A 23,015-nucleotide genomic window follows, 5' to 3' on the forward strand; every position below is an offset into this window, starting at 1 on the left:
GTAAATGCTTTTCCGTGTGATACGAGTAAAAAGCATCTACAATTATGTGCACGCAACAACATCATTTTTATCACCTTTGCGTCTCCTTTTGTGTTATTATAACTTACTCATTCACCTATATTGGCTTCTTTTTTATTTATTTATAGAAATGGATGAATCTTCATGTCTGTTGATGTATTTTACTTGTATCTCAGAAAAAATGCATCTACGGGCATACACATGCCGCCATGTCAAGATGTTGCCCGAGTGGCCCCTCTGAGGTCACTCTAGCATCCATCAAATTTTGATGGGTTTGTGGGATATTTACAAACTGTCTATCATGCCTGCAAGCCTGCAAGCCTACAGAGTTGTGATTTGGCTTTGGACAGAAGAATGGAGAAACCCAATGAGAGTGCCAGATGAGATGAGATCACAAGAATCCATAGACGTGTGTTGCATCCACAAAAAGGAATCACAAGTTCAATGCCAACATTATCCCATCGACTCCACACACACGCACACGCACACACACACACACACACACAAAAAAAAAATCTGATCGAAACCAAAACGATTATATTTTACCAGAAACCAAGATCAACTATAATGAGTAGAGAATTAAAAAGGATATACAAAATTTGTCCGACAAGTGATTCAAATCTCCATTGAAACCACAGTAATAAACACAAAGCCAAACTGGCACTACCTCTTCCTAGACTGGTCATGAATAATGGGTATTCAGCAACTCTTGGTAGAACATGTCGATGAACTGGTCTTTCTGTAATACAAACAAACAGCAAACACACCATAAATTTTAGTTTGAGCTCCACAATAGACAAATTAAAAAAATAAAATAAAAACATGTTCAGATCTGACTGAAAATTTCAAATAATGGAAATAGTATCATCCACAATTTTTTTTAGTTTTTTATTAATAATGTAGGTCTCCCACATCCCTTTTAGGATACGGACTAATCCCTACAGTTGCATGCCCCGACTTGACTGCTATTGATCCTAGCCATCTGCCCTATCCACCTTTTACTGCAATGTATTAAGTTTATTTATTTTTAATCGATAAAAGCAATTTGTATTCCTCAAAGGCTTTACACCAATAAAACAAAAAACTTTTGATAGAGACAATGAAGTTATCAAGTCACCGCAAGTCCTTTGAAAACCTGCCGATTTCTTTCTTTCTTTCCAAAGACCCCAGAAAACTTTGGAAAGAAAGAAATCAGTGGGTTTTCGAAGGAATTTCTTTCTTAAGTTTAAAATAGAGAGTTGCTATTGGCACACTGACTTTTACTTATTAACACTCCAATTAAAAAGTAAAAAAAAAAAAAAAGTTAATTGAATGGTTGAGAATAAGTAAAAGTTGGGTTGCCAATAGTAGCTCTCTTGTTTTTTAGCGAGGTTTCTATTTTTTAGGTATAGGATTTTAAACAGTCTAATCCCTAATTGTAAACAACTATTGAAATTATTTGCATGAGTGTTATAATGTTTTGTATTGTTGATTAATAACTTGAGCCAAATCTTTGTAATGTTTGAAAAGTGGTTTAATCTTTAATTAGGGTGTGATAAATAATTTAAGAAATTGGGTGCAATATGTAAAAGTTAGGGTGCCAATAGCAGCTCTCCAAGTTTAAAATATTGAAGAACCATTTTTTATGAACCTAATGGATACATGAATTTATGAAGAATCATTCAATGAACGACAAGTGAATGAAGAAGCAAATCAGTAAATACAAACCTGAAAAACCCTCATGAGTGCATCACGAACTTTATCTCTGGTGATACCTGGCCCATAGTTCAGAGTAGGAGCGGGGGCAGGAACAGGAGTAAGAGAAGGAGGTGGAGTGGGTGGTGGAAAGGGTTGAAGCAAGGGAGTACCATGCGGTTGTTGCAGATTCACTGGAGGATGAAGAGGAGGAGCTGTCGGCATAGAAGAGATCTGAGGCATCATCAACGAAGATGGAGGGGGTGCAAAAAAAGAAGGTTTTACAAGATTAGTGGCACGGTTGCTGATGTTGCTGGGTTCAGGAGTATCGGGGAGAGGCATTAGAGGAGTTGAGGGAATTGGAAAAGGAAGAGATGGTTTTTGTAGGTTTGGTACAGGAGAAGGTACCACACTAGGTGCATGGGAAGTTAGAGGGATTGGTGAGGGAGATTGGTGGGGTTTCCCTGGAATTGCTGCATTTGAAGCATTCCCTATATTCACAGCTGCCTGAGATTTGAAAAAAAAAAAAAAAACAGAAGAAAATTTCCATAATCGTAAAACACTTGATATTAACGACTATATGCCATTTCTGTATTGTAGAAATGACAACAGCCATTCCATAAGTCTATAACTCAAGTACTTGTTCAGTCTGGTTACTTCATGACCAAACCACTTAAAAAATGAACCTAAGGGTGAGGGTCTCATGTCAGAGTGCAAAGAACGGTACATACACTGAAGAAGTTCACAAAGGAAGAATCATCAGGAACGTCTGCAACAGGAGAGGTAGCTGATGATGATGATGGCTCCAGTGGGCCCTCCATCACTGCCATAGTTGGGACTGCTTCCAATTCCTCGAATTCACTACAGGGTAGCAAGGATTAGTAAATGAAAAAGAGAGTAGCCCTGTTTAATGGAGGAAGAAAGGATGAATGAAACATGTGGAATGCAAATGTAAAAGATTGAGTCTACGAGGAAATATGCACGGAGTATTATTATTCAGTCAAGAGACAAATGTATTGAGATCTGGAACTCTGAAAGATAATAATTAAATCTCTAGAACTAAGAGCCTCAGAACTATATAAAATGAATATTAGAATTAAACAATTTAAACAGTAAGAAGAAACGCACACATTAGCAAACATTTTGCTATAAAATTCAAAACTGAAATTCAGGGGAGGAAACAAAAAATCAATTTTGATTGGAGAAATAAATTCACATCACGAAAGAAACTGGAAAACTTTGAGAGTAGAAAATGAAGATCTTCATAAACAAAAAACTTATGTTTGAAAACTTGAGAAGAAAGGGAAATAGAAATACTAAAAAGTTATCTTAGAATCCTGATACAATGCAAACATAGAGAGATATTCACAATATTTATTTGATGACCTTACAAACTGAAATTACTATAAAATTTTTGAAATCGATAAAAAGATCATTTGCAAATTGTAGATGCCAGGAAAAAAAACAGAAAAATAAGGAAAGATTGTGAGCCAACCCCTTCGGCCATAGGTGTCATTTTTGGCCATTTTCCCAAAATGCCTTTGTAACATTTAATATCTTTAAACTCTCCACCAAGGGAATGGTGACCGACTCTCTTTTTAAAACCAAATTGGCATCATTTAAGCAACTTGTAATTATCTTAAATTTTAAAAAAAGATAAACATCTTTTAGCCCATAAATTGGTTTAAGGAAAAAAATTGACCCATGAGAAACTCTCACCAAGAGCTTTCCAATAATATAAAGTGTCAAAAAATAAGGAAGATATTCATGTTAATTACCTTTATCTAGTTATAGATCTGTATACTTAGATTGGTTTAAATCCTTACTTCCCTTAATAGTTAATAACTTGATTTACTACTCCTACCAATCAAGTGGAAAACAAGAGTTCCTGTAAGTTGCTTACTTTGCATTTCTTGAAGAAAAATTCTATTACTTATGCACCTCATGCCGATCCCCTAGCTAGTATAAAATAATAGGTCAAAGATTTTCTTAACACTTCAATTAAAATCAAAATATCTAAGTATGAGATAGTGTGATTTGGCAGAAATTAGTTATCACCTTTTGTTTGAAGATACTTTCAACTTTGGAGGAACCTTTGAGTACGCATTAAGTATCCTGGACATAAAAAACGCAGTAAGCTTAAATCTTTCACATAGGATGCTAACCCAATAACCAAATGATTATGCCTTCCATACAGATAGATATGCTTCAAGTACTAAAATAAGAACAATGAAAAAGAAGGATTGAAGAAATTCATATAAAAAATGGCATTCTCAGATGAAACAGTTAATATTTACAGCATTAGAACAGCATGTAAACATTATGAATGAAGACTACGTTACTTGTTCTGAACTCTGGATGCTTTAAAAGATGAAGTTGCAAGTGATTACAAATCCCTATCAAATGTATACCATGAGTACAACTGAATTAAAGGCCAACATAATACATATGACGATATAACAAACAGGCCCATACCTTTAGAAAGTTGCTAAAACAATAAAATATCCAGTTTCTTTTAGAGAATTCAACCATCATAGAATTCCAAAGAATAGCATGCAAAAGACCATCTCTCCATATTAACAGTTAGAGTCACAAATTAAAAAATAATTTGTAAATGCATGATATGCAGTCACAAATACATAAATTAATTTAGCTCAAACAATCTTTCAGTTAATATGATTTTAACTGATCTTTGATACAAAGACCATTTTTAAATAAGCAATATATGTTAAAAGGCTTGATGAGAAGATTGTCCCAATTAAATTTATTTTAAGTATCCATAGACACATTATGTAACTTTTGAAAAGAACAAATCCTTTTTGTACAATGTACAGAATGTGTAACAGAGATGATGATGTTGAGACCAATGGTGGATATTAGGATAGACAAAATGAGAAATAAACACTGGGAGGAATCTTGCAATAGCTTCAAGAGGAAATAAAATGAAGGAAGTGGATTGAAATAGTGTAGGCATGAACAATGAAGACCAATAGCCTGTGTGGTAAACCACAGATCTGGGATCAAAACCTAGCCTTCTCACTTAAACCTGTAACAGAAAACAAGGTCATTGAAGGAAGACCAATGACGGTGCTAGTGAGAAGTGAGGAATGCCTTGGTGCAAGTTGAGGGCTCTAAAAAGATGCGGAAGGACTAATATGAAATAAAAATTTATTGGAAGATAAGTCCCTTAACAAAAGAAACATCTCCACATAGAGTTGAATCACAAGCAGTAATTCATGTTATTGGGACCAAATAGTTGGGATATGGGATAGGGTGCAGTTGATGACGACATATGGCTCATAAAAAATTGCTGAAGGTTGAAATATCAACCACTTAGTTGATAAGGAAGCTTAACATCTCCGAAAGAAATGAAATATTTATGTTCGAAGCAGAAAATGTCAATCACCTTTATATCCATTAAGGGAGAACTTTTTCTAACACTTTGGCAAAGAATGGGTTTGTTACTCCAAACAATATGGTTCAAGAGCTAATATCCTTTGATATACTATGTCATTTACTCTTACTTGTGTAGCATAGGAAGAGTTTTTTTTTAAAGCATAATCTTGAAAGGGAAGAGTCATCAAACGAGGATATGATACTCACACTAAGCAGCAAGAACGATCCAGGGGCATGGTTATCCTAAGATTTTGGGTTCAAGAATTTCAGAGAAAATGAAGCACAATTGTTTATGGTTGGCACTCATTTACAACGTTATTTTTCCTTTAGGTGCTTTGACAAATTAAGTTTAATTAATTAGAAGGTACATGGTGATATCCATGAATTTCTCTTTCATAGCTATCAAGACATAAATAAAATGAATGAAGTTAATAACTTAAAATTAAAATGTGATGGCATACTAGCAAAAGAGTACCTGCTGAAAAGATTTGCAACATCTTCACATTCACGTGCATTGTAGAACCAAATACCATTAACTTCTTGGACGGCATTCCGATACAATAGATATGGAAGTTGGACCTCGTACTCAAAATCTCCAAGGAGATTCTCCACCAGATTATCTGTTAATATACACATATACAGATGGTTTAATAAAGAGATGTGATAAATTTGAACTCATACATATAAAATATACATGCAGTGAGCAAAGACCGGCTTTAATTGACTCCAAGATTGGTATTTTAAAAAAAAATCCTAAAAAATGCATGTACAATTAATAGGTTGCTCATAATATGGAGCCTGGGGAGCTTTTATGCATACATAACATGTTTAAAGTATAATGTTCTTTTGATCTAATGTAGCACATTAAAATGAGAAATGATCTCCTAAATCCTAAAATGACCAGATATGAACATTGTACAAGAGACAAAGATAAGATGTTGTTTCCTAAATTCTAGGACAAGTATAAGAATATCATTGGCCCATACAAATTTTTAGCCTATTTAAACAAAGTGACTTTTTTTTAATACAACTTGATGAATGTAACACTTGTCATAATGAAGTATTCAAACTACTAGTTGACAACAAATAATAAATGGTCAAAATGAAGAAACTAATTAATAGTATAACATGAGATGAGAAAAGTGTACTGTATGAGTCCACATTGTAACCAGATATTCTATTGGTATCATATCATGTCAAAACAGGTTGGTATATTAGAATCCGTAAATCGTAGCCTAAGTTGACTCAAGGAAACTACAATAACAAAGCTTCTCCAAGTTTGAATTTGCTCTTAGTTGTCTCATGAGATCATGCCCCAATTGAAATATACATGCAGCACGAAAAATTAAAAAAAAAAAAAAAAAAAAGTATCCCAAGACATGTGAACGTAGTATATTTCCACCAAAAATTAAGACCAATCGAGTAGTTTGCCACTTTCCAACCTAAATAACTCAGAGAAGTAATTGACCCACAGAAACTGATATGGCATGGTAAATAAGGAACTAATAGGAAACATTTTTTATTATTTTTTATTTCAATTCCAAGTATATGGTATCACTATAAGATAATTATGACTCAGTATAGCATAAATTTTCAATAATCTACGTAGCCCAATATCAGCAGATTTCACATAATCAGTCAAGTAGGAAAACGCCAATTCGAGATGCTGACTAAACCAGATTCGCATCAGTTCCTCTCCTTAGTCTTAATACTTCTCCTAATTCATTTAAATTTAAATAAAATTGACTTCTATGACATTTTAAGGAAAAGAACTATCTTGAGCACAAAAACTGCAAGCTTGACTTGGAATGAACTTACATACTAAATGCTATATGGCATAGTAAATAGAGGACTAATAGAAATACACAATATAATTAGGATTCAGAGGGAAAAAAGAAAAAGAAAACATAAATTTCCATTGAATCAATGTAACCCAATACAGTATATTTCACATAATTGCGCAACTAGGAGAACTCTGATTCAAGATGCTAACTAAACCAGATTCACATGAGTTCCTCTCTTTATACTTTTCTTAACTCATCTAAATTTAAATAAAATTGACTTCTACTAAATTTTAAGAAAAATAAACAATCTTGAGCAAAATGCAACAACTATTATTCGATCTCCAAGAGACCCAAACAAATTTCCTTGCTTTTCTCTCATTTAATGAACTACCACGTCGATTAACCATATTAAAGGTAGAAAAATCTTCAAGCAGAATAATTAATCTTGTTTGAAACAGAGCAAATGAAGTACAAATCTAAACCTGTATTGCGCCTATTCATCACAATGAACTGGAACCTTGGTTGAGTATTCCTGAAAATTAAAAAAAGAGAATTTTTTTTGTTACAAAAAGGAAAAGAAAAAAAAAATTACAAAATCCCTTCTTTTCCAACCAAACAACTTAACCTTCCGCAGCTCAATTAAAACACACCAATTCAATTACAATTTTCAACCCAAAATCTGAAGCAGAAACCGATTATTAACTGATCGAAAGAGAAAATTTCTCACCTTTTAACGACAAACAAAGATCCTTCGACATCCTTACGACTCTGCATGTAAATAACGAAAACCTAATCAGAGAAAAGGAGCAAAATTGAAGAAATTGGGATGGGCAAAGAGATGGAAAATATTTTACGAACCCATTGATTAAGGTCGATGTTGAACTCGTAGAAGGTAACATGCGCTGCTGTGATCAAAATCTCTTCGACGAAGGGATCTAATCTCTGAAGCACAGTGAGATTTAGGATTTTAGTGCTTTGTTGATCGAGATTCGGCATCAATTTCCCGTTCTGCGACATTTTGATCGAGAAACCCTAATCCTGAAAGAAGAAATTTATGCTTCTCATGTAAGGAAGTTGGGCTAACTCAACATGCGCAGAGAGAGAGAGAGACAGAGAGAGATGAACTGTAAACGACAGGGATGACTTTATTGTAATGCTCTCTCCTCTACAAGCTTGATCCATGTTCATACATGATACATCACATTACTCTTTCTGAAAGACCAAAATACCCTTCCTATTTTAATATTAGAAAGATTCTATTAAAAGATCAATTTTTTTTACTTTTAACACACCAATCCATATGTGTAAACAAGTGTTACTGTCCATTTTAATTCTCAAAACATGTTTTGTTTTAGTGAATCCGTTGCTTTATAATATACCAATTCGTTATGATTTTGCTGTATCAATGATCTTGTTAATAATTTATCAGAGAATTCGTTGATTATAAAATTGACGAATTAATTGAAAAAACATGTTTGGAGAATTAAAATAAACAGTGTACCAAAATCAGAATTTTGACATGAGTTTTGTGCGTTTGGGGGAAAATCTCATTGTTTAGTAGAGATTCTATTACTACACCACCTTTTGCTAAGAGAACCCCAATTCATTAGATTAAATGAAGGAGCTGCTTTTGGCACCCCAACTTTTACTTATTACACTCCAATTAAAATAAAAAAAGTAATTCAATAGTTGCGAATGAGAAAAAGTTGGGTGCCAAATGCCAATAGAAACTCTCTATTTTTGTTTTTTTTTTTAGATTTTTAGTTAATCGATTTACGATTTTATATGGGCTTAATCGTAATTGTAAACAACTCTTGAAGTTGTTTGAATGTGTCATAATGTTTTGTAATGTTGAAGTAAGAACTTGAACTGAACTTTTATAATGTTTAAATGGTGTGTATTTATCTTCATGGTTTGAAATAATTTAAGAAATTGAGGTATACTAAGTAAAAGTTGGGATGCCAATAGCAGCCCTCTTTAATAACTAAATAATTAGCAGTCATCGTGAGATGCTTTAGTAAAAGTTGGTGATGCAATAGAAACTCTCTTGTTTAATTTCAAAATATTTGGTGTGTTGCAAGTAAAAGTCGGCATGCCTTATAGAATCTCTCTAATATTAAAATACACAATTGGTTAGGTCTCATTAAGCCTGAACAGATCAAGATCTGACATATCACATTTATGATGCTGATCAAGAAATTCTCTCAGTAATCTCACCTCGGGAAGAGTAGGTCAAGAGTTCGAAATCCCACGAAACAATCAATTTCTTCGGGCCACCCTCCAGGGTCAGGTTGACCCTCAACTCAACTAATTGCACGTAGGACTTTCTGAGGGCGCAGTGCATGTTACTAGTCTCACCCGACCCACGATAAGCCAAAAAAAAAAAAAAACATTAGAGATTCCATACCCACCACAATGGGAGTCATTGCTGATGGGCCGAAGTGTGTCAGGTTGTTTTACTCCTTGAGTCGACAAAGCATGTTTGGCTGAACCTAGACAAGAGAGTACCCAATCCAATTCTAAGGTCTAATCGTGAATTGATTTAGTTTGCATTTATTTCGTGTTGTGACCTAATTAATTAGGCTTTGTTCATTGACCTTTAATAGTCCCAAGAGGTTGCCATTAAGGTGTTATCAACCTAGAATGATTCGGGTTCTCAAGAGCCTCATACTACAACACATTTCAAACATTGTCTCTCCCTTTCCGCTACCACGTCAATTGAAAAACACTTGAATTCTCTAATATAAAGATTGTCGTAACCAACCCTGAACCACTTTCTTCACCCTCTCCATACAAATTCCGAGCAATGCGGATTAGAGTGGGATCTGCATCCAAACAGTAGAAGAAAGTTAGAATATAACAAGATCTAAAACTATGGAACAATGAAGTTTCTGGGAGTCTATAGTCCTAAGTAATGGATACAATTTCCCAAATACAAATCAATCTTGAGCCCTGTAGAGGGGAATTTACACAAGAAAAAGCATCCCTAAAGCTTTTAAATGAACTTCTTGTGTGAAAAAGGTGTTCTAAAAATAAAATTTCTTGGAGCATTTGCAGAGATAGAAAAAACCAAAATTTATTTTATTTTTCAATTTTGGATGATAACCCAAGTGTAAGAGAACAAATTTGTGTAGCTCAAGAAATGGGGAGAAGCAAATACCAAATGACATGAGGTCAAGAATGGGAGAAAAAAACAAGAAGAAAAATCCTCCAAATTTGAGAAACATCAACCTAAATAACTCGAAAAAGAAGCACATGATCTCCTAATCAAATTACAGTGTAAGAGTAAATAATGCACATAATCTCTGCTCTTTTTGGGTCCTAGAAAAAACAATCATCGTCTGACATCCAAAGCTTAAGGGCTCCAAGAATTCTTTCACATTTGCATGCATTTGATTTGAATCTCTGTGTAGAGATGTTGAAATACATCAGTGATACAAGGCTTCAGTGTCCTGTGAACAATAGTTTTGGGCTAGTCCTTTGAACCAAACAAGCATATTCAATGAATAAAAGCTTGAAAACAGATAAAATCACTACTTATAAACGGGAACCGGAAAGAAAAAAAAACAAACTCATGTTGACATTTCAGGGTCTGAGATTCTTTCAACTTTACAAGAATATCTGACATGTATCTTGCATTTCAATCACCAAAATATGCGAGAAAGATACAAGATAGGGGACCCTGTCCCTCTTGTTCCTCAAAAGAAAGGAAAGATGCAAACAACAACTTCCATGGAGCATCCTCTTGCCGCTCAGTCAATGACAGAAAGGCCCCTTCTACCAAGCAGAAGATATTTACATGAATAATGATTTTCTGACGCCCCCCTTTGACATGCACCCCCATCATAGAACCGTAGATCATTTGCCTCGGGATACATAAAACCATAAATCTTTTCTTGTGTATCCCGAGGCAAATTATCTATGGTTCTGTGATGAGGGCTTATGTCAAAGGGGGCGCAGATTATCACAACTCTATTTACATAGAGGAGTTAGTGTCGGACCAGAATAAACAAGAAATTGTATAGAACAAACACATTTGATTAGTGTAATTTGGAGAATATTTTAGTTTTTCAATAAGACTTTTTATTAGATTTTTCCAGTATGGAGTAATGATATAATTACAACAGGGTGCAGGTTTCATTGCTTAGGAGACAAAAGGCTTGCCTTACTCCAGCTAGTTAAATGACTTGATATTGTGCTTAGTAAAGGCACATTGGTATCTCTTCTATGGGTGCAATAAATTACACTTAATTGAGATCAAACACATGGTCCCCTGAGAAATGTGCATTAACACCTAAGACTCATGAGAGGATTTATGGAACCCAGGGGCGGAGCCAGGATTTTGTCCACATAGGGGCAATTAAGAGTGATTCTTTTTTGTGTGGGGGCAATAGTGGCGGATAAAAAGATCCACCACCATCATCATATATCCTTAAGACTTCGAAAATTCTTGTGGGGGCAAGAGCCCATCGAGACAGATCATTTTCAAATAAAGACATCCCATGCACTAAAGGCACACAACTGAGACAGGTAAGTTGAGTTTCTAATGAAGGCATGATCCATACATGACTTATGGAATTGACAAATGAATTATTAAATTGACAATAAACCTACCACAAGGCATGGTCCCATACATGGCTTGTGGAATTGACAATAAACCCAATACAACCCCACCACTATAAACAGAAAGAGCACAAGGAAGACTGAATTTTTTTTCTTCTTTGGCAATGCGAACCAAAATTGTAAAATTTAATGCTTTAGTATATTTGTTCCAAAGAGCCCAAGGATGTAGTCATCGATTTAGGTGATGAACCTGCAAACAATTTTTTCTCTCTTAACTATCATCTTTATTTCACATACATGCATGGTCATTTTTCCCAAAAAAATTGGTAATTGTTGGGGATGAATGCCAAGGAATCAATGGGAACCCGAATTTTACCACCATTGTCAAAGAATTATCTAAAATTTTTTGAGTCGACTGTTGTGAAGCATGTTAAATATGTTATGTAACAAGTTCTAACTAATGGGAAGCATGGTTTCAAAACTCGTCCGAGACCAAGACGTATTGCCCGAGTCGTCTCAGTATCGCCCAGAAACGAGACGGATGAACAAGTCAATGTATCAAAAGAGATTTAAAATCCAATGCTCATTTTTCTCATTGTTGAACGAGACGTCTCAAACGTATCAGAAAACTCGTCCCGAGACAACTCGGCCTCTTTCACAGACTAGATGAAACATCAAAACGAGTTTTAAAACCATGATGGGAAGGCAATACTCAAGGTTCCCCCATGGAGTTTCATGATTTGGTCTTCTTAGGAATCCAATTAATTTGGCAATTATAACAAATAATCAAATTAACAAATCATAAAAATAAAAATGCATGGAACAAACTCATTCATCATCACATAAATGATAAATTGAATAAAACTGCACTCCCCAAATACCTTCATAGTAACTTCTTGTAAAATGGAGGATTCTCAAACAATTTGCTCTTCTTCTTCTTGATTCATGGCTATAGTTGGCAATAAGGCAACAGCCTCGCCATCAATGACGACAAGCTCCCCATTTTTATAGCATTTCGTTGAAAACTTTGTCCTACACAAACCCCCCCCCCAAAAAAAAAAAGATTAAAATTCAATAACAAATTCTGAACAGAAGTTAAAAAGGAGATTATCTGTTATTCGGGGGAAACAAACACACAAGTATCTGTTCTTTGTTTCTTTTAGATTGAGAGCTTGTACTTCAGCCACTATTTCTTCACCAATGTAAACTGGTAATTTAAAATGTAAGCTTTGAGAAACATACACAGATCCAGGCTGCAAACAAACATATTTAGAGAGCAAAATATAGTTTTTAAATGTGGATGTAAATCGAGAAGGCAAAAAAGAAAACCCTAGAGAGAGAGAGAGACTTACGAAGTGAGAAGCGATGATTAGAGGGAAGAGAGAAGCTACGAGCATCCCATGAACGATTCGATCTTCGAAACCAGAGTTTCGAGAGAGTTCAGAATCGAAATGAAGAGGATTCAAATCGTGGCTCAGTTTTGAGTAATTGAAGACGTCTAGATCTGAGAATTTTCTCGATTTCTTTAAAACGTCTCCTATTTTGAGGACGCGAGTTGCAGAAGGAGACGAACAAGTAGAGAAGGTTGAGGAAGGAATGGAGTTCGAAATTAGACGCTTAAGAAGCATTTTGTGACGATAATTAGAGTGGCCAGAAGAAAAGGGGCTCAAAATCAAACTTTTGAAGAACCGAACCGACCATTGTTGGACCCACCCCGGTTCACTTTGGTTGGACCCATAGTCACAAAAATTTTCCTTATTATAAGGGACTAACCTATTAAATTGATAAATTAATTGAGGATTATTAATAGAATAATGCTGAAGTGACTTCGGGATTGGACCTCACATCGCACATCCTGAAGTGAAAGTGTACGGAACCATAGATGCTTTCCATTGAAATACAAGTGAAAAAGAATCTATGATTCTTATCGACTTTCACGTCAAGATGTGTGATAAGAAGTCTAATCTTGAGGTCACTGAGCACGACTCATAATGATAACAAGGAAATTTTATTTTCTTCGACATTCAAATCCCATTTCTATTAGGATTTTGTTAAAGGAGTCTGACTTTGAAGCAGGCAGCCCTTTTCAAAATTTTGAAGGAACACTCTTCCCAGTATGACGCGTGGATTTTTGTATTTAATTCACATCCTTATATTTTCATTAATATTCGAGATACCTCTTTCAATAGTGATGTGTAATAATGCAAAATTTTGTCACAGTGCACTAAAAGGGCACATTTTAAGATGCATTAAATACACATTGAAAACAATCATTTGAGGGGTTTTGGAATGAAGAAAAAAAATATTTTGGTAAATCAAATTTTAAGGTGTATTTAATGCATCTTAATGTGTGTCTTTTGGGGCACATGTTAACAAAAACCCTTTCTTTTAAGGAGGTTGAACATCATGGATTTTATAGAAAAAACAGAACACTTGTTTATTTCCTGAAATTTTCTCAAACTTTTTATTTAACAAAACACAATAATTACTAAATCCAAACCCGGTTACCATAATTGGACCAATGGTCGTTTATTGGAACATTTTTTAAAATATCCGTCTTTTTAACCTCAAAAGACCATATTTTCAATGCCCAAATTTTAAAAATTATTGTTAAGGTCTTTGAAGTTTTAATGAATCCTCCAAATTTTTACCCAAAAAAAAAAAAAAAAACTTTCCATGACACAGCTTAGGCAATCATCTTGTGTCACGTAGGGTAGATTGGTGGTGCAACAAATATGGTAAATGAGCAAGGAATTCAGATACAGAATCAGACTATTACCCATTTATATTACACTACAAACCATTAGATGGATAAAATTCTATTGAATTTAACCTTTTAAAATGTATTTGTTGCTGTTCTCAAAAGCTTCCAGTACAGGAGATGATTTTACTGCTTCACCTATTTACCTAAATCTATAACAGAAGAAAGCCACTAAAAATCTACACTCCTCTCTCAAACTTTTTTATCAATCTGGTTTGATTATTGCTCACTCGGTTGCCTTCCCTTTGCGTCTGCTGCTACTGCCAGTCTCCAACAGGTAAAAAACCATCGATTCAACATCATCCCCAAATTTGCTGTAAGCTTCCATCACCTCCAAGTAGCCGAACCCCATTGATAGCACCATCTGCATACTGCTGCTTAGGACAGTATCCCTTCCACCTTCCAGCTTTGAATCGCTCCGTGATGGTCCTGTTGTTGTGTTCCATTTGTCAGTAAGTCAAAAAAGGGTAGAATTAAGAGAAGACGGTTCTAAAAGTGAGTATTAATAATCACCACTCGAAGTACATTTCCATCTCAAAATGTCTCTTGACCAAGATTCCACTTAACACCATACCATGCCTATGGGGAGAAGCAGAATACAATAGTCCGCAATACTATTTTATCAAATAATATATTTTAAATTAATTTAACATTAAAAGCTTAGTTTAACATATCTTCCATGTCTTTGATTTTTTTTTTTTTTTTGATAAGTATCTTCCATGTCTTTGATAATCTGGATATTATTTTTTTTCATTGTGTTATTCAATCTCGTTCAAGAAGTCATATGCATCTGATGGCACTGTGATTACAAATCAACAAATTAATATCTACTAGTAGCTAGAACCCAACAGCCAAGCCACATCTGATGCCCAGTTTACATTGACCAAGGAACTCGAGTTCAAGGCACCCAGAAACACAAGTTTTATAGGAACCTTTGATACAAACCTCTAATGGAATCCAGATGATGAACAAGAATATTATAATCAGTTCGCCTTGGGCAAATTCTATATTTCTTTGTAATAATCTCAGCAAGAAGAATATCCATGCTTTTAATATCACCAAAGCAGAACCAGGACCCACCCTACAATGGAAAAGCCAGTAATTTTTCTACTTTCCTATATCCTTTTTGGTGGTAAGTGGGGATAGTACCGATGGGAAACAATAATAAGTAAGACACAGTTCAGAACAGATAATCTACATTAATTGAGCGGCATCCACCATTTGAACAAGGAGGCAAGTAGGTGGTTAGGTCACCTTCATGTATTGAAAAAATAAAAATATTAGATTAAATTAAAAGAGGCAACTCACTTGCTCCTGAAGATGATGGTTCCGCACTAGAATTAGAAGAATCTCTAAAGCTAAGTTGCTGCTTGAGCTTGTCATCAGCTATATATTCAGCCCGTGAAGCTTCCATTACCATTCGCTCAATCTCCTTCTCAGTCAATTCAAGATCGGAGTAGAATCGTCCCTCAGCCAAAAGTGCCTGTCATTTGATAATACATGACCGAAAAACAACAAAGAAAAACTGCCATTAACATATTAAGTTGATCATCAAAATCAGTTGAACACAAGAGTGAAACCAAGTTAAATTACATTATCAATTTGTTGGTCTTGTTGAGCTCTGATAGCAGCTTTGACTTGATCCTTGTCGATGTTTGCCTATAGAACAAACAGTAATTGATCAGCCCAAAAAGAAATTTTTGAACAAGAATTAAACAATTGATCAACACAAGTTTTTAAAAAACAAAAAAATCATCCTTGTAAAAAGAGAAGAAACAATTAGGCACATAGGAAGGACTCACCCCCTGAAGGCTGCTGAACCCAAGGCCTGCACCAACTGTCAACCTACGCGGATCAACCAGTGAGTTGTAATGGTTTCCACGATGATAACTAAGTCGAATAGGTGGTGTGTCCGTATTATAGCTTCCTTGAAAAGTGTTGATGGGTTCTGCATTAATAGACTGTTAGTGAAGACCTGGAAGGGCAGATTACAGATGATCGTCTCTGACAGGACGATTAAATAGAGTGGCACCTGTGCTGTAGGAATAAATATGGATGGGGCGATTATACATTTCAGATAAAGCCTGGATCTCAACATTGTTTCCATAGACCTGCCATGAACAAACAAACTAGTTGATAAATCCACAAAGGTGAGAATGGTCAAAGAAACAAGGTCTTGGGCATTAAGCTGAGATATAAAGAGGTATTCTAACTAAAGAATGAAGAAAGGTTGCCAAAACACCAAGTACAGGGAGGGGGTTCATAAGCTAGTCCAGTATATCCGCCATGTGGCAATCCGTGTCATCATCTGGATCAACAAAATGTTAGGTCACATCTGCATGACACCACAACCCAAAAATTGAGCCAATTGAGTGATCCAAGCTGTTGAATTCAAATGGTTTCGTTCCATGGACCTGAACCCACTTTCAATTCTCTTGGCCCTGCTCAAAAACTAGGTCCAGGCCCACGGATGCACATGATTCACTCAATCAGTAGATCTGGGGCTTTTTTTCATTGGGAGGTGGGTAGCATGTGCTAGTGAGGCCAGTTACTGGCACATGGCATAGATCCATGACCAGCATAGGGAGAGTCCTCCCCATTATACATACTTAAGCCACATTTTCTGAATTATTTAAAAAAAATAAAAAACTAACCAAACAGGGACTCTACTTGGCTAAAGAAAATAACAAACGGCATATTCACAATAACTCAGAATCAACTACTTGGCCACACCAATAAACATTACTAATAAGGAATTCTTGTAACTAAGATCTGTTTGGAAACATTGTCAAAGGGATTAAATGCCAAATAGTAAATAGTTAACCTAGAAACTCTAGTTTGAAATAAAAGAAAATTGGAAATGAATTAGAAAATATCAAAACCAGAGTAACAACCCATATAATGAAATAGAATGAGTAATATGCAGCCAAGAAAATGTTCTAAATTTGTGTTGCAATTTTTTCTTAATATTATCATCACATGATATCAAGATTGCTATAGATAGAGTTCAATAGCAAAATGGGACTCACATTGCCAGAATCTAAATAGTTGGGTTAGGTATAAGAAGACAAAGGTGATGAATAGCTGGACTGAAAACTGGATCAAACAAAAAAGATAAATAGCCATACCTTGTCTCGCCTCTTCCTTTTACAGTATGATGTGAAACCCTCGGTTATAAACTCAGAGAAGTGGTCCCTCTCCCTCTCCTGAATGAGAAAAACAGAAATTCGTCAAATAACTACTCGTCACATGTTTCAGACCGGATCAACAAAAAAGAACACCGAACCTCTAATATCTCACACATGTATTTATATTTTGGGGGATGCATGTGCAATGTAACTCAAAGCATTGCTTTTTCTTATTTCTTTCTTAAAAATCAAGTGTATAAGGGTATTATAAAAAATATATTTTTCCAATAATTTTATATTTAAATAAGAATATTTAATATGGTATCCTCTAAAGTTCTCAGCTCCAACTTTCTACATGTACTAATTTATTGCGAGCAAACTTGAAGATTGGAAGTTACAGTGTTTGCACAAAAAAAAAAAAGGAACAAGAGAAAAAACCACTTTCTAAGGTATAGAAGCAAATGGAGACACTTGGAACAGATACAGTAGCATGCAATAAAGGATCTTGGTACCACTGTAAATTTACAAAACCGCCCTATACAACAGTTCTATTATGTTCTCATAGTATAGGGAAAATTTTCGGAAAAGAAGTGGCCAATCTATATAATAGTAGTGAAATTCCTTGTAGAATCGTCATGGATCAACAATGTAACACTTCTAAACAGTATCATGTTAGTAGCGTATACTAGAATGAATAGAGTAAACACATACGGGGTAGTGGCAGGTGGTTTTAGCTTCTAAAGAAGCTTGGAGAACATATACAAAGCAGTCTGGGTTGTAACATGTCCGACAGGGACCTGTTACAGAATTCCCCCCCTGGAGACAACTACGACACTGCTAACTTAACTGGAAAGTACTCGTTAGTAAGTACGAAAAATTGCTATTTAACTGGCTACAAAATCATTTCTTCACAGAACATCTACAAGATGCAATCAGAAACACAAATATAAATCCAGTTGCATAAGCAAAGGATGTAAATCTACAAAAAATATAAATACATGCACATACCATATAGTCCATGCACATCTGTCGAATCAAATCATATGCCTCTGTGTCCCCATACACTTGATCTGCAACAGCACGAAACAGGCAGTTTCCATCCTCCAGCATCCGTTTGACTTCTAAACTTTTTGCTCGCCTTATATCAATCTCAAACTGGCGTTCTCTCTCCTGAAATAGAAGCAACAGATTAATGTTTGATAATGAATCTTGTTATGGACATGATGGGCCTTTCTGATGCACGATACTGAGTCAGGTCAAATCATAGTGAACTACAGAAGTGATTAGTTTTGAAATCTGATTTGTAGATTATTACATCAGAAGTGATTAGTTTTTTTTTTTTCCGATAAGTGAAAATTTATTGATAAGAAGACGAGGTGTCCTCGAAAGCAAAAACAGATTACAATATCCCCATACTAATAGTTTCCCATCTAAATAAGAAATCTTTGGAAAAAAAAAAACCCCTAAACTCCTTAAACTGCTTACACAAAAAAAAAAAAAAAACCCTAAGACAGCTAAAAATCATAGTGAATAGTTCTGCAATCTTGTGGAATAGTGGCGGAGATACGGTGATGGCAATTTACCTCTATGTCAAATCATAGTGAATACAAAAGTGATCCGAGGAAGGAACTCCATGTCTTTCCCTTATCAAATTGTTAGGCAAGTTTCCTTTGAGCACAACATTTCTATGAGTAATGGCCATAAGACCTTCTTTTAGGCTAACAAAGTGAAGGATATGCATCCCTCCCTAAGTTGCCATCCTTGTATCCTTACCAATGGTTTAAACTCAAAGCTAAACTGTATCATTCATCTAAAGCCCAAAAGTTGATGACCAATTTCCACGTATAGATTGTATGAAGTAGAGGCAAGGGCCCTCCTCCAAGGATTGAAGGATTAACTCCCTGTTCATTGTGGGCTGGGCTAGAACAGTTCCACGAATTTGGTCTCAGGGGTATTGGAGGTTTGCACATATAGCAGATGAATTAGAGAGCTACGTGTAAAGCATGAAATTTTGTATAGTTGTAGTCGAAGGATCGTTTCGTTGATGACACCAACTTATTGGCTAATAATGGTGTCTATAAGCCATCCTTGTGCATCATGATAAAGTTCCATTTTTCCTCTAAACACAATTTTTACTATTTTCTATAAATAAATAAATAAATGAAAGGGTTAACACTTCAGCTCCTCCAAAGAGTAAGCTTATGCTTATATTAGCATGTAACTAAAGATTACATCTCCTACGCTAGCAAATAGGCAATAAATGACAAGATACAATATCTAACTTACTGCGTCATCAAAAGAAGGCCCGAAACACGGGTTCTGCTCATCTGCACTGTTGTAACCTTCAGCTTCACCAAAAGACCTAGGAGAAGAAGGCCTCGAACCCGATGAAGATGTCTGCGTCAAAACAACGGGCCAGGCCACCGCTCTTCTAGAAGAACCAATCTGAACAGCATTTGAACCACCGGACACAGTTCTCCTTGAACTCAAATTGGCTATCGAGGGTTTTGGCGGAGGGACTGGAGGAGGGGGAGGGGGAGGAGAGGGGTGTGAACCACTAGTAACGATCTGAGCCGAACTGACACTAGGGCCCTCATTCTCACTCGAATCCACAGCATCCTCATTACTATTACTATTACCAGCTTTCTCTTTATCGATAAATTCATCCAAAGCAGTCTCATTTCTTAAACCCTCAATACTTTCTGGCAAAAATTCGTCATTTTTTATTGTCTTCTCATCTCCACTCCCACAACAGTCCAGCGATTCATCCAAAGCTCCTGATTGTGGTGTCGAAGCTGAAGACGAACCAGGCAAGGACGACAAGCGGTTCTGATTGGACGAAGAACCAGTTGAACCTCGCTGAACCAATATACGAGTCATCTTAAACTCTACCGAAACTCTCGCCTTGCCTTCCTCCCAACTTAGAGGACCAATACCCTAATCAGAAGTTTATCACGCGCCCTTGCTTTGGGTACAGTAACACCAATACCTTGGCTGAACGATTCCTTCCAGCTCAGCTCTGTCTTCTCCTCACTAATCGATCTCTGCATTCCCCTAACAATTCTCATGAATCCGTGAAATTTCCCTTCGAATATGAAATATACCTCACCAAACCAAAACCATCAACACTTCTGATTACCAGCCCAAAATTCCCCCAAAAAGTAAATAAATTTTCCTTAAATAACCTAAAACCATCGATCAATGGTGATTAAACCTGATCGAGCTAAAATAACTCAAAAATAATGAAAATCGACATAAATATCTGCAATGAAATCCAAGAAATCACCACAAAAAAAAAAAATTTGAGAAAAAAAAAGCAAAAGAAAGTCTGTAAAGGATCGAGAAATAACCTCGAGAGCTCCACAAAAGCTAAAGTGTCGAATCTGTTCGAATTCAGAGAAAAGGGATTAGATAAAGAAATTCTAGCGTTTCTGGAGAAGCCAAATAGAGAGAGATTACTTCGAGACGAAGAAGAGAATTTTTAGAGAGAGAGAGACGAAAGGCTGATTTTTATGGTGGGAGACAGCAAAAAGTACCGCCCGTGACCAGGGTTTTGAGCGACAAATCGTCGCCGATCTAATGACACGTGGAAACTTGTAAGCTCAAAAGCTACTTAATGGGCGCGCATCTCGAGAGCGCACGGTTGGGTGATCGTGCGGATCACCTTTCTAATAAAGAAAATACCCAAATTCTCCCCATTTCTTTATCTAATTAACCAAATTAGTCCCGACTCGTTTGTCTGACAAACCCCCAGCTTTCTCCGTAGAAATAATGATTTTTGAACTAGAACGTCTACACTCGGTCAATACGCGGCTGAAATGATACCGTCAAGCACATAGATTTTTTTCCTTGGGATTCACAACTATACATTTTAATGAAAATGTGCAGTTATGAATCCCGACGAAAAAGATCTATGGTTCCACATCCATGCCACATCATCCAGGTATTATCGAGTGAAGACTTTCAATTAGTAAATCAGCACTCTTTCCGTATTTATCCACCCTACCAGTTAACATAAATGTAATTTCGATGAATAATGATTTTCTAGTTAGAAAGTCTCCACTTGATCAATACTCGACTGACGTGGCATGGATACGGAACGTAGAATCTTTTTTCTTGGGATACACAGCTACACTTTTTTTTTTAAGATTCCAGGTCCATGCCCCATTAGTCAAGTATTGATTGATGAAGACTTTCTAGTTAGAAAAGCAACACTCTACGATCCACTAATATGTACGCTTGAATTAACAATTTCAAATCATTCACACAATACCCAAGTACTTACAAATAAGCCTTAAGGGAGCATTCAGTTGCATAGCCAATAATTTAGAGAGCTGCTATTGGCACCCAACTTTTACTTATTACTCCCCCACTTGAAACTAAAGAAAATGAGTGAAGGGTGAATCACCATTTCGTGTTCTAAATATGATGAAATTTTGAGTTTGGTATAATTTTCATTTTAATTCCCAAAACAGGCATTTGTCATTTTTATAACTTAAAAACTCGTGAATTCGTTACTTTTAATATCTAAGAATTCATAGATGTACTAGCAAATTCATTGATTATAAAAGTGACAAATTCACTCGAAATACATACTTTGAGAATTAAAATGAGTAGTGTATCGAAATCGAAATTTGGACATAAGTTGCACGCGTTATGGGAAAAATCCCATAAACAATGAATTTCCATTTCATGCACAAAGTATGACAAAATTCTGAGTTTGGTACATTGTTCATTTTAATTTCCAAAACATGCATTCGTCATTTTTATAACCTTTGAACTCATAAATTCAAAATGTGTGCAACTTATCAACATTTATTTAACAATTTTCGTTATTATTTATAAATAATCCTTTTAAGGGGTTTTTTCACTTTAATTGTGTCATGTTCATGGGTTATGCAAGACAACTTGAATATGAGACAAGCCAATCTGGTTATTAAATGGGTTATCCAGATCATGTCATGCTAATGTTTAATAAATGACTGTAGCTCGGGTTTATGATTTTGACACGATTATTAAATGGGTTGAATTCATATTAGGTAAATTTTCACAATATCTTTACTCGAACATGACACTATCTATTGCCACCCTTGAGTTTGAGGCTCTCCATCAAATTGATGGTTGAGATGCTAGGGATATTTAGTATTCGTAATATCCTTACTCATGTTTTTTGGCTGCTTGATTCCATTTATTGTGAAACAGAAATTGATAAGAACATGAATAGCATAATAATAGCATGAATTCGCGAAGATAAGGGAAGATCCCTGATTGGAAGGGATGAATAAACATCAAATAAGGGGTAGATACACTCCTAATAAGAGGAAATTATAAAATAGTTAAGTGATGGAATTTAGAAAGGAAATTGAGAAGAATCCTAAGGTTGTAACCTTATAAATACGAGGATAATGAGTACTAAAATGTATTCAATTTCTTCTCTCCTAAACTCTATACTATTTTTTGTACTAAGGTCCTAACTAAGACTTCAGAGAGGTGTTGTAGGCAAACCCAAGAGCACTTGAGGAAGAAATCAATCAGTCAGTGAGAATCTTAAGATAAGATCAAGTTTTTGCATCCACAATAATGATTATGTTAATGATTGAAGTCATGATGATTTTCCTCATGTTGATGACAACAAACATGATCATAAAGAGGATTATCATTATACTGGTGATGATGAAAATTATCATGTCA

The 23,015-nt window shown here is 35.5% G+C and overlaps 3 protein-coding genes across 11 annotated transcripts; all 3 read right to left on the reverse strand.

Moving 5' to 3' along the window:
* Window positions 1–535: 535 nt before the first annotated feature.
* On the reverse strand, window positions 536–8,021 carry LOC147384966 (mRNA-decapping enzyme-like protein). The gene is made up of 8 exons (XM_086425303.1): window positions 7,731–8,021; window positions 7,600–7,640; window positions 7,355–7,404; window positions 5,564–5,708; window positions 3,751–3,807; window positions 2,424–2,553; window positions 1,726–2,199; window positions 536–757 (listed from the first exon to the last, which is right to left on the reverse strand). Exons 1-8 carry the CDS (start codon window positions 7,887–7,889, stop codon window positions 701–703), a joined length of 1,113 nt encoding a protein of 370 aa, XP_086281429.1. The 5' UTR covers window positions 7,890–8,021; the 3' UTR covers window positions 536–700.
* A 1,378-nt stretch (window positions 8,022–9,399) lies between these two features.
* On the reverse strand, window positions 9,400–13,091 carry LOC147384967 (hydroxyacyl-thioester dehydratase type-like protein). 5 transcript variants are annotated; one of them, XM_086425304.1, is made up of 4 exons: window positions 12,788–13,090; window positions 12,573–12,688; window positions 12,317–12,467; window positions 9,400–9,697 (listed from the first exon to the last, which is right to left on the reverse strand). In XM_086425304.1, the coding sequence occupies exons 1-3, from the start codon at window positions 13,061–13,063 to the stop codon at window positions 12,350–12,352; spliced, it is 510 nt and encodes a 169-aa protein (XP_086281430.1). In that variant the 5' UTR covers window positions 13,064–13,090; the 3' UTR covers window positions 9,400–9,697; window positions 12,317–12,349. The 5 variants fall into 5 exon arrangements, with proteins under 5 accessions (XP_086281430.1, XP_086281431.1, XP_086281432.1 ...); XM_086425305.1 differs by lacking the exon at window positions 9,400–9,697 and adding an exon at window positions 9,734–10,324 and having other exon boundaries at window positions 12,788–13,091; XM_086425306.1 differs by lacking the exon at window positions 9,400–9,697 and adding an exon at window positions 9,735–10,277 and having other exon boundaries at window positions 12,788–13,091.
* A 1,102-nt stretch (window positions 13,092–14,193) lies between these two features.
* On the reverse strand, window positions 14,194–20,840 carry LOC147384968 (OVARIAN TUMOR DOMAIN-containing deubiquitinating enzyme 6-like). 5 transcript variants are annotated; one of them, XM_086425671.1, is made up of 9 exons: window positions 20,675–20,840; window positions 19,611–20,368; window positions 18,333–18,494; window positions 17,325–17,402; window positions 16,229–16,307; window positions 15,999–16,144; window positions 15,790–15,855; window positions 15,505–15,679; window positions 14,194–14,625 (listed from the first exon to the last, which is right to left on the reverse strand). In XM_086425671.1, the coding sequence occupies exons 2-9, from the start codon at window positions 20,202–20,204 to the stop codon at window positions 14,423–14,425; spliced, it is 1,503 nt and encodes a 500-aa protein (XP_086281797.1). In that variant the 5' UTR covers window positions 20,205–20,368; window positions 20,675–20,840; the 3' UTR covers window positions 14,194–14,422. The 5 variants fall into 5 exon arrangements, with proteins under 5 accessions (XP_086281797.1, XP_086281796.1, XP_086281795.1 ...); XM_086425670.1 differs by having other exon boundaries at window positions 19,611–20,455; XM_086425669.1 differs by having other exon boundaries at window positions 19,611–20,509.
* Window positions 20,841–23,015: the final 2,175 nt, after the last annotated feature.

Source organism: Akebia trifoliata, chromosome 15 (assembly GCF_017979445.1).
Source record: "Akebia trifoliata isolate Shusen 1 chromosome 15, ASM1797944v1, whole genome shotgun sequence".
Lineage (NCBI taxonomy): Eukaryota > Viridiplantae > Streptophyta > Magnoliopsida > Ranunculales > Lardizabalaceae > Akebia > Akebia trifoliata.

Coding starts and splice junctions, on each gene's coding strand:
- LOC147384966 (XM_086425303.1), bottom strand. CDS start 7,889: ATGTCGCAGAACGGGAAATTGATGCCGAATCTCGATCAACAAAGCACT. Junction 3,808..5,563: donor GTTGCAAATCTTTTCAGCAG/GTACTCTTTTGC, acceptor TTTTATGTCCAG/GATACTTAATGCGTACTCAA. Junction 2,200..2,423: donor CCTTTGTGAACTTCTTCAGT/GTATGTACCGTT, acceptor TTCAAATCTCAG/GCAGCTGTGAATATAGGGAA.
- LOC147384967 (XM_086425304.1), bottom strand. CDS start 13,063: ATGCTTCTTAAGCGTCTAATTTCGAACTCCATTCCTTCCTCAACCTTC. Junction 12,689..12,787: donor TAATCATCGCTTCTCACTTC/GTAAGTCTCTCT, acceptor GTTTGTTTGCAG/CCTGGATCTGTGTATGTTTC. Junction 12,468..12,572: donor GAAACAAAGAACAGATACTT/GTGTGTTTGTTT, acceptor GGGTTTGTGTAG/GACAAAGTTTTCAACGAAAT.
- LOC147384968 (XM_086425671.1), bottom strand. CDS start 20,204: ATGACTCGTATATTGGTTCAGCGAGGTTCAACTGGTTCTTCGTCCAAT. Junction 17,403..18,332: donor AGATGTGCATGGACTATATG/GTATGTGCATGT, acceptor TTTCTCATTCAG/GAGAGGGAGAGGGACCACTT. Junction 14,626..15,504: donor ACCATCATCTTCAGGAGCAA/GTGAGTTGCCTC, acceptor ACACAACAACAG/GACCATCACGGAGCGATTCA.